Source organism: Barbus barbus (assembly GCF_936440315.1).
Source record: "Barbus barbus genome assembly, chromosome: 21".
NCBI lineage: Eukaryota > Metazoa > Chordata > Actinopteri > Cypriniformes > Cyprinidae > Barbus > Barbus barbus.
The window spans coordinates 10,039,200-10,049,054 of NC_136749.1; the positions used below are offsets into that span (position 1 = coordinate 10,039,200).

The 9,855-nt window shown below is 36.4% G+C and overlaps 2 protein-coding genes across 3 annotated transcripts; one reads left to right on the forward strand and one right to left on the reverse strand.

The window, feature by feature from the left end:
• Positions 1-218: 218 nt before the first annotated feature.
• LOC306886924 (uncharacterized protein) lies at positions 219-5,108 on the reverse strand. 2 transcript variants are annotated; one of them, XM_079444299.1, is made up of 5 exons: positions 4,906-5,108; positions 3,895-4,192; positions 2,489-2,543; positions 2,269-2,386; positions 219-1,450 (listed from the first exon to the last, which is right to left on the reverse strand). In XM_079444299.1, the coding sequence occupies exons 1-5, from the start codon at positions 4,977-4,979 to the stop codon at positions 1,426-1,428; spliced, it is 570 nt and encodes a 189-aa protein (XP_079300425.1). In that variant the 5' UTR covers positions 4,980-5,108; the 3' UTR covers positions 219-1,425. The 2 variants fall into 2 exon arrangements, with proteins under 2 accessions (XP_079300425.1, XP_079300426.1); XM_079444300.1 differs by lacking the exon at positions 4,906-5,108 and adding an exon at positions 4,395-4,559.
• A 689-nt stretch (positions 5,109-5,797) lies between these two features.
• LOC306886923 (uncharacterized protein) lies at positions 5,798-8,327 on the forward strand. Its single transcript, XM_079444298.1, has 5 exons — positions 5,798-5,843; positions 6,043-6,411; positions 6,580-6,634; positions 6,951-7,065; positions 7,380-8,327. The coding sequence occupies exons 2-5, from the start codon at positions 6,115-6,117 to the stop codon at positions 7,498-7,500; spliced, it is 588 nt and encodes a 195-aa protein (XP_079300424.1). The 5' UTR covers positions 5,798-5,843; positions 6,043-6,114; the 3' UTR covers positions 7,501-8,327.
• The last annotated feature ends 1,528 nt before the right edge of the window (positions 8,328-9,855 follow it).

A 9,855-nucleotide genomic window follows, 5' to 3' on the forward strand; every position in this document is an offset into this window, starting at 1 on the left:
CATTTTATTGGGTTATTTTTAATATTTTTACCCAGGTGCTGGGTTAATTTTTTACCCAAACTATGCTGTATTCACCCAAATAAATTCAATTTGTCCTGTATTCTGTATCTTGCTTAATAATAAATGTTCATCTTTTGATTATTGCTGTTGCCTCATGTATATTGTGACAGTGAAAAGATTTTCTGGGGGAAAAAAGCTAAATCATAGACTATGTATTTAAAAGTCTAGACTTTAATAAAAGGCTAAATCCTGAGCAAACAGGATAACAATAACAATCATTAAAAAGACATGAAAATCAATTGCCCCAAATGATGTTTGTTTATATATTTATTTTTATTCATTTTTTTCGGGAATTAATTCATGGTGAATTTAAAAAAAAATATTTACGTTTTTAATAATCAGGAATTACAGGTTTCTGTTGTGGCTGTTGGAAAGTCTATTGTTGCGTATATTCTTTTAAAAGGGTGGGTAAACACTGTTCACATTAGAACACGTCATTGTGTCCTGTTCTAATAATACACAGTTAAATGAGCAACTATGAAGAAAGATAGTATCATTTATACTGTAAATATGCACAGGCTCCCACCTAGCAGAACCTTAACTGCGTTAAACGACTTCTTCAATTATAAAGTTAAAGGGTGAATTTTAAAAACCTTAGAGAGGGACTCAAATGACTTTTGTAAAGGCTGACTGGAAATGGCATGAATGTGGATAAACAGGTTAACAAGACTGAAGAATGTGACTATTTTACACCTAGACAAATACACAGTCCGTTTACTGTTACTACAAAGTTCACAATACAAGTAACTGCATTAAATCTGCCAAATACATGACAAAGACTAAAATAAAATAAAACCTTCCTTTTACCTTCTACCTTTTTTTTATTAACCAGAACTGAAACACCCCATCCTCCAACCCTCACAGATCCAGTCTGGCCAATTGTGTGCAGAACAGAACACTACGCACCTAATTCTCCAAAGAATCTTGAGTTTAAGCCGTAGATAACTGCTCAAGTGAAATGATGCAATACCAAAAAATAAAATAAAAACCTACATCACTGAAGTTCGAGTTACACTGTATGATGAGCAAACCGTATGCCTTATGTTTGTATAGGCACATACAATGGAAGCACAAAATGAACAATGAATTTAAATAAAAAAAGAAATGTGCCCAGAATAACCATGCAGGAAATAAAAAATGTTTGGGTTTTGCAAATGCGAAACGTTTTACAACAACTAAAGAGGCTTTTTTCACATCTGTCATCATTACACATTTATTTAGTGCACTGTGTATTAAGAAACATTCCTTATTTTTAATAAAATAACATTCAACAAAGTCAAAAGAGCAGTGTGAAGAAAAAAAAAAAAGTTATACACAGTTTTCCTGAGCACTCCAATGGACTCCAAGTTTGTTCACAAAGCTCCTTCAAATTGTACCTGCGCACAACTTCCTGTAAACAGACAAAAAAAAGAATTGTGACCTTTGATACTAAAAATAGTACTTCTATAGACCCTTTTCACATTTCTGGGGTTCTCATAAGCAGCAGTCATCATAGGTAACTTCTATAGTGGTGAGCGGAAACAAACAAACCAAAAAATTCACTCAAGATGTTTCCAAAGGAGAATAAAATAACTGAGCTTAATTACTGTTGTTGGAGAAAGAGTGAGAAAGAAAGAAAAAAAAGATTTGTCGCCACACCCTCAGCCATTGTTTTAAAGTGTATTTACAGCCAAGTTAAGGTTGCTCTGTGCTTGCATGAAATTCAGTGGAATTGCACAATACCACATAAAATCCAGACTAAATTATGCCTGCTCAGACCTACTTCAGCCCCTGGTATCAAATTATACAGTATAAATGCATTAATGCTGCTTCTGAACTTCATTAAACATCTGTGTAAATACACCTAAATGCAACTTCAGAAGTGTTTAAGTGCATAAGAAACTAATGCCTAATTTAAACAGCAAAGGTTGTATAAATGCATTTACTCTACAATGATATACTGTGATATCAGGGACTGAAGTGGGTCTGAGCAGGCACAATTTATGCTGCATTGCACCTTTACGCTGAATTTTGAGCAGGCACACAACAACCTTAACTCTTAACTTTAGTTTTCTAAAATTTAAGGTAATTAGAGGGTAATTAAAAAATAGACATTAATTTTAAAAAAGTTAATAACTGTGAAAATGTGTCATCATCACAGTTTGTGAAAAGGGTTCATTTAGATTACAATCATATTCAAAATAATAAACTCAAATCAAGCACTCTTACTTTGGCTCATCCAGTGTAATATCCACATATTTGCAGATTCTTAAATCTCTCTCTAGAACTTCGTGTTTCAGACCCTGAATCTCCTCCTCAGATTTCTTCCTCTCAGCTTCTTGGTCTTCTGCAGAACAACATGGGAGACAAAAAATAATGACAGTGAGCATTAATATCCACACATCTTAGTTCCAATCAAACCCTAGAAGCAAGAGGAACTCATATTTACCCTTTAGTTTCTGGAGTGAATCTTTTGCTTCGTTTTTCTGCTTCTCTAATTTACCCTGAGAGAGGGAGAGACAGAAGAAGACTGTGTGAGAGCACTTACATGCTTAAGGGTTATACAGCATGGGCAGATAAAACTGGAACACAAGGCTCAGTTTAACAGAGAACACAGTAATAGACCTCTCACAACACTTGATTTGCATAGAAGCAGTCAAATGTCCACTGCAGGAATGTAATACAATACTGAAACATTATTTCAGATCGCATGTTTCAACTATCATGAGACTCGGAGGTGAAATATAACAATTCATAATGTTTTTCTATTTTAATATAATAAAAATGCAATTTATTCCTGTGATTTCAGCAGCTATTACTCCAGTCTTCAGTGTCACCTGATCCTTCAGAAAGCATTCAAATATGCAGATTTATTATTACTATGAATGTTGAAAACAGCTGTCCTGACCCAAAACGTCTAAACGCTAATGCATGTGAGTGAGCAAATGAACATACTCCAAAACTGATATTTCATTTTTAAGGAATACTTCCTGATCTTCATTCTATTGGTTTTTTGACCACTTATGAAAACCCGCAAAACTGGAAATACAATGTTGTATCTACTTCTGGTACAGGAAGTGCAATGGGATTTACTGTGTGAATGCATTTATACCTAATTCAACTAGAAACTAGCATGTAACATGTCCATGGAGTTTAATTTGTATAATCAAGTTTTTCCATCATTTTGCATTCACTAATTCATTTTTAACAGTCCTGTGGTTTGACAAATTATGTAAAAGTACAAATATTACATGCAGTATTTAATTTAAAATGATGTACAAGCCACACGTATGGTACGTTTCAAAGTTTTTAGTTTTTTTTGTAAAGCAAAGATGCACTAAATTTATCAGAAGTGACAGTAGAGACATGTTTCAAATGATTTCAAGTTCAAAAAATTTTCTACTCAAAGAAAGAAAAATATATCCGGATAAAATGCAGCACAACTGTTTTCAACATAAGAAATGTTTCTTGAGTACCAAATCAGCATATTCAGATATTTCCATTTTAAAAGATATATTAAAACAGGAAAACATTTTTTTTTTAAATTGCAATAATATTTCACAATGTTACAGATTTGACTGTATTCTCGATCAAATATGTACAGCTTTGCATAAGAGACTTCTTTCAAAAACCATCAATAATCTTTTCAACTCCAAAATTTAGTGTGTACCAAATGTATACTAAAACGAAATGGAATATAGCATGTCACGCGGCAGAACATCAGCTTAAAAGTATTTTGTGTCACCTACTCTCATATCAGAGACAAAAGAGCTGCGTGTGAAGGGAGAAATTCAGCACAATGAGAGAATATGGAAAGAAAATCACTGTACAGTTCTTCGAGATTATTTACACTACCTTGTCAGCTTGGCAGGTGCCTAGTTCCTTTTCAGAATTGGCATTGCCTTTCTTGATGTCGTCCTTCTGTTTTTTGAGTTGATCCCTCTGTGTAATCAGAGGATTAAGATTTTTATTCACGTCTTCCACTTTCACCTTGGCTGCCAAGATCCCATCCTCCTTTATTTTGACCTGTTGACCGGAAACAGCAATGCGTGTTTTTAGGTTGCGGATGTTGAGCTCCTGCTGTACGGCCTGGTAGATTATAACCAGCAGTGCACATAAGGCCAGAAAAACCATTGCCGATACGGCTCTCATCCTGAGGGAAGAAGAAAAGGGTAGAGCAGACTAAAAGAGTTCCTCTGGGAAAAGTTGTTTTTGTTTTCTTCCTCTTTCTTTCGCTCGCTACTTGGTTCTCATGGCAGCAGCGTCTATGCTGTTGACTGAATCCGACTTGGCTCCCTGTCCTGTCTTCCTGAAATGCTATTGCTTTAAGACAGTGACAGGTAAGCCTGCCTTACCTGTACAACTGGATGTCTGGGTTAAGCAAACCAGCGTGCGTGTGTGTGTGTGTGTGTGTGTGAGAGAGTGAGAGAGAGAGAGAGAGAGAGAGAGAGAGAGTGAGAGTGAGAGTGAGAGAGAGTGAGAGAGAGAGAGAAAGAAACCTCAACTTCCTTGATACTGTGATCTCTGACCAGCTATTCCACTCTCTCCACCCTCCTTTGTTTTTTCAAAGTGCCTAAAGCAATAAAGGCCTAGCAGAATACACATCAACATTTTTTGGTGTTTCTTTCAGTTAAGGAGTATAACAAGCAGTCCTTCTTTATCTCTTACACAAACAACTCAACTAGGGGACTGAAGGTTTACAGGTGTGGCATTATAAAAATTGGTCAATCATTACAACGTGGTTAAACAGGATGGACCGGGATATTCTTATTTGCATGAACTAACCAACATGACATCAAAGTACATGTCTGAGCATCGAAACCCTGATTTGTTTTTTTCTCCCAGCCACGTTTAACAGGTGCTCACCTGGTGCGTTGAGGTTTCATTACTTTACTGTGAAGGCTTGGCTCGACAGATGTGAAAATGATTTTGTCCATCATTTCACTTGGATTTCAATTCATGTGACAAGTTTCAAGCGTGGTTAAACGGCATTTCTTCCATGTCTGGCAATACTTGTATCATGTGCGACGCGATGAAACCGGTTCACAGAACCGTCCTCGAGTCGACTCACTGAACGGAGAATCATTTCTGTCGGTTAATAAATGACAGAAACTTCCTCTTGATTTTTATGGCGGCTGGCATAAAACGTTTAGATGACAGATAAGAACTCCACCTCGATAGCACTTGCTTTCAGCAAACACCAGATTTATGCTTAAAAAAGTGATAAAACGAAACATCTAAAATCCCCTTAAATGAAGCAAAATGAGAGTTTTGAACCTGGCTTTAGCTAAATGTTCAAATTTATGTTCTGGAAATGTATGCAAATTAGTTCATATTTAGATCAAATGTCATTAGCAACTTGGAAAAAAAAATTAATGCAGCCTGTGATAAAAGCATGGCCATAGCTTGAGAACGTATGGTAATATTTATAAATAATTAATTAAGATTTTTTTTATTGTTTTCGCCTGTGTGTTCTTCTCAACCACGAGATGTAAATTATATAGGCCCTATAGTTTATAAATGGCATCATTTATTCGCTGATATCAGTTTAACTGGGCGACATGAGATTACAACAAGATTCATTCAAATTTACTCGATCGTAATAAACAGTAACGCGGCTGCCTCCGTATGGCTTCTATAGTAGGCTAATAATGTAAAATAATTGCTGGATCATTTTAACCGGTTCTTTGAAAAGAACTGTTCAGAAGAACCGATTCCTAGAAATGAGTCGGACGCACGTCTGACGTCTTATTAGTTTGACGTCAGTTCGCGGAGTGGGCGTGGTTTTCTATACTGTAGCTCAGGTAAGCACGAATATACCGATCGTTAAAAAAGAACAAACCAGGAAGAAAGCTACCCGAGGATCACTTTAACCTACTTTACAGTTGCATTAAGGAGTTAACTTGGACATAAGTGACAAAATATTTTAAGATCTGTGTTAAGATTACAGAGAATAGACAGGGTTTGCTCTTTAACATGCTACTGTCTTGTGGGAGGGGCTAGGTTCACCGACAGGTAGCTCACGCGAAAGACAGGCTGTGAATCCGGTCCAGCTTCCTCTGGAGCACCTCCATCATGAAGTTTCCTACGCTGCTGTTGGGTTTTATCTTGGTGTGTAGTCTGGGTATCGCTGGCTACATCCATACCAGACGAAAGCAGGAGACGCAGCTGAGTAAACAGGCTTCATTTATAGATATTAAGTTCAGAGTGACCAGAGATGTTCTGGGAGAATACCAAGAACAGCTGAGCCAGTCCAAAACAATGCTGGAAAAGACTAAAAAAGAGGTGGGCAGCCTAACCAAAGACCTGGCCGTAGCCAAGACCTTTGTAGAGAAGAAAAAAGGTGACATTGCTACATGTAAGGGAAACAAGGTGAGATGTTTAATGTTTCGTTTTTATGTGCTCTCTAGTATTAATATACATCTTAATTGCTTCATTGTATTACCACTGTATCCAGCTATTGTAACTGACTGTATGCCTTCAAATCCACGGAGGCCTAGATGATACTTGATTTATTATAACCTGTTTTTTCTTCTTCAGAAACGATTAACAGATGAAATTGCTGCTGCGGAGTCAGAAAAGAAACACATCCAGAGTGAGTTTCCATCTCTTTATTTTCACTTTTAACAAGACGACAGTTTGGACAATACCACATTGGCAAAGAATAACATGGAGGTAGAAAGAGCTACTGATTGTATTAACTCAGATTAGCTAGATTTGTCATAGCAGGCTAAAACCCATATACTGTCCCCCTGCGACAATAAATGCAAAGCCAATCAGTCATGCCTGAATAAGCTTACGATGCATAAGTCATTGTCATTGTTTGCTTTAAACTTCTTACCACTTACAAGAAGTTATAAAATCTCTATTGTATGTATGCATGTATATAAAATACCCTTTTCTGTTCACAGGTGAGTTCGTCAAGGAGAAGTCCTTTTGGGGAACAGAGGTTGAATCTCTAAGAAAACAAATGGAGCAGTTGAGCACACTTTGCAAGTACATCGACAAGACGTCTCAGGAGGGAAAGTGAGTAGCCTACATTAGTATAAAACAATTTTCTGTGAATCTCCACTCTCTGTCGGAGCTGTGATCAAATAGGTGCAGAATCTGTTGGTTGGTCATTGACAGTCGTTCTGTGTAAGTCTGAAGGGTCATGGGTTAAAGCTCTATACGTGTTATGTCACCTGAAGCTTTTAAATTAGGATTTGGGTTCATTTATGTATCTAAACTTTTCAAATATAAAATTAAAACACTCATTTTTTACATTTAAATAGGAATCGATAAAGTGTATTTCTGCTGAGCATTAACATTGCTTAACAACACTCCTTTCCTTATCCAAGGAAACTGTGTAAAATAACCGAAGAGCCACAACAGCCAGAGGCAAAGCCCAAGGAAATGCAAGCGGAAAAACCTGAGGAACCGAAACCGGAGGAAGCAAAGCCAAAAGTAGACGTGGAGTGAAGAACAACCGAGTGAATGAGTATGTGTGTGTTAGGAGAGTGGAGCGCAATACCACATCAGCGTCCGCTGGAGAATTGTATAGGACTAATAAATAACCTGAACATCTTGCTTGGGTTGATCTCCAGCATTCCTGAAATGACACCATCTTTGGGTTCAAGATTTGACTGACAACATCTCATGTGGTCTGTCATATTCCTGCTTTGTTTTCTAACAAATAATTGTGTTTGAGGAATATGGGATGATGCATGTGCATTGTCTACTTATCAGTTGAATTTTGATGGCCACTTCACCCACAAATAAATTATGAAAAACGATATGTAACTCAATTTCCTTTTTTTTTTCAGAAAAAAAGAGTGTTAGGTTTCTTTGCTTTCTGGGTGTGTTTTTTATTTTTTTATTTCTTTATTAAATATTTCTTTGTTGTTTTTTTTATTTTCCCACTGTAGTTTACCTTGCCTGTGTTACAGTGTCATTCTGACCCTCCCTCAGGCTCATGCATACATCCCGCTTGTATCGACCAATGGGAAAATTCTGACCCTCTTACTGTCACACCTAATCATCCTCACTCTGTTACCCCGCTTACTATTGTTATGCAGTCCTGACAACACCAAGTTTAACCAATCTGAGCCTTCAGTGAAGCAGAAAGCCAGTTACGAAGTTGAAAGAGTTGCTTACTCTTGCTCTTCTTTGTTGTAAGTTTTGGTTTTATGTTGACATATTGTGATGTCTAATGCAAAATAAAAATCAAGTCAGCGTATGGTTCAACTTTTTTTGATGTATTCTTCCAATAAATGGATATTTACCACTTTATGCAATGTAAAACTCTTTAAAATGCTTGTCTACTCATTGTAATCTGCTCTTAATCTTACTTAAACATAGTGCCTTGACAGTTTAATTTGTCATTCTAGGCTGTTTAACCAGTTTGATGGGTATCTACGTTATGTTGGGTGTTTCAGGTGCAATGTGGTTTGAGACAAAAACAGATTTAATATACTGTACAGCTCAAAATCTTTGACAGTGTTTCTACAATTAATAGGCCATTTTAATTTGGGCTTTAAATATTTTGGGTTAAATAGAAGTTAGGTTCAATCAAGAGTTTAATCAATTTTTATATTAAGAAATATCAGGCTTATAATTTTATGAAATCACCTGCTTAGGTCTGTCTGTTTATTTGATCTGGAAAGTAATATTTTACCAAATTTTACTTAGATTTTTATTAACTTTTAATTTTACCAAAAATATAAATTCTGATTATTTTCTCACCCTCACGTCACTCCAAACCTGTATGACTGTATTTATTTTAAATTGATAGTTTTTGAAATGGTAAAGATAACGAGTCCCTTTTTTGCGTTAATTCATGCTACGTCAGAACTGACCATATGTGAGCTTAATTGGCTTATATCTGCTCCCATTGTGTGCATACTTCCCCTTCCCTCTCTTTTCTGTTTCTCTCTCCCTGTTTTCTCTTTCCGTTACCCCTCAGGCTCACAGTTAGGAGAAACAATTAGTGCCTCTCTTCTGCCCATCTCATTCAGAAGGTCACCGAATACAGCGGAACTCAAAACTGACGACAACATCTGCTTCACTTCTGATGCCCCACTATATTATTATTTAGCTTGTCTTATGTCACGTTTAATGTGAAATTTAAGCAATATAGAAAACAACGGTTTCAGTGCTGCTACAGGAAAATTACATGTTTCCAGATAGCAGTCCAAAAATAATAAAGTAGAACAGATGAGGAAAAAAAAAATTCATGAATGTTACATTGTAGAGAAATATTAAGCATGTGTCCAGTTAAAGATGGTTTTTCAAATCAAAATATAAAAATATAATACAATCTCAGGTGTCTTAACGAATGCACAAATTCACAGTGAAATAACATAAACTCCTCAATTTTTCATGGCGTTTATTTATCAGACTTCAAGAAAAGACACTTGATGAGAACTGAACAGATGGCTTCTCTGGAGGTTTGTAGAGAGCCGTAGACTGCATTGGGTCACCTTGAGAAGTTAAGTCAGCGACAATGCAAATGAATGCCAAATTAGAGTGGAAAGGACGTTTACTGCTCAGTGATCAGGGTCAGGTCAGTAAAAGCAGCTTGGGTGCATTTAGCCTTCATATTTATTTTGGGGGAATTTAATATGGTAAGTCAAACGCAAAAAGACTGCAAACTAAATGAAGTCTTGCATCTTGTTTTACTGCAGAGTTGAGCACAGTCATGGAAACCCCTTGAGGGAAGCAAAAGGACAAACAGGGTTTTTATGTAAACCCCTACAATATTTCTCGATGTACTAAAAAAAAATCTCATTCCATCCAATCATGAAAGTTCTTAACCATTTACACCCTCGTGCCTTA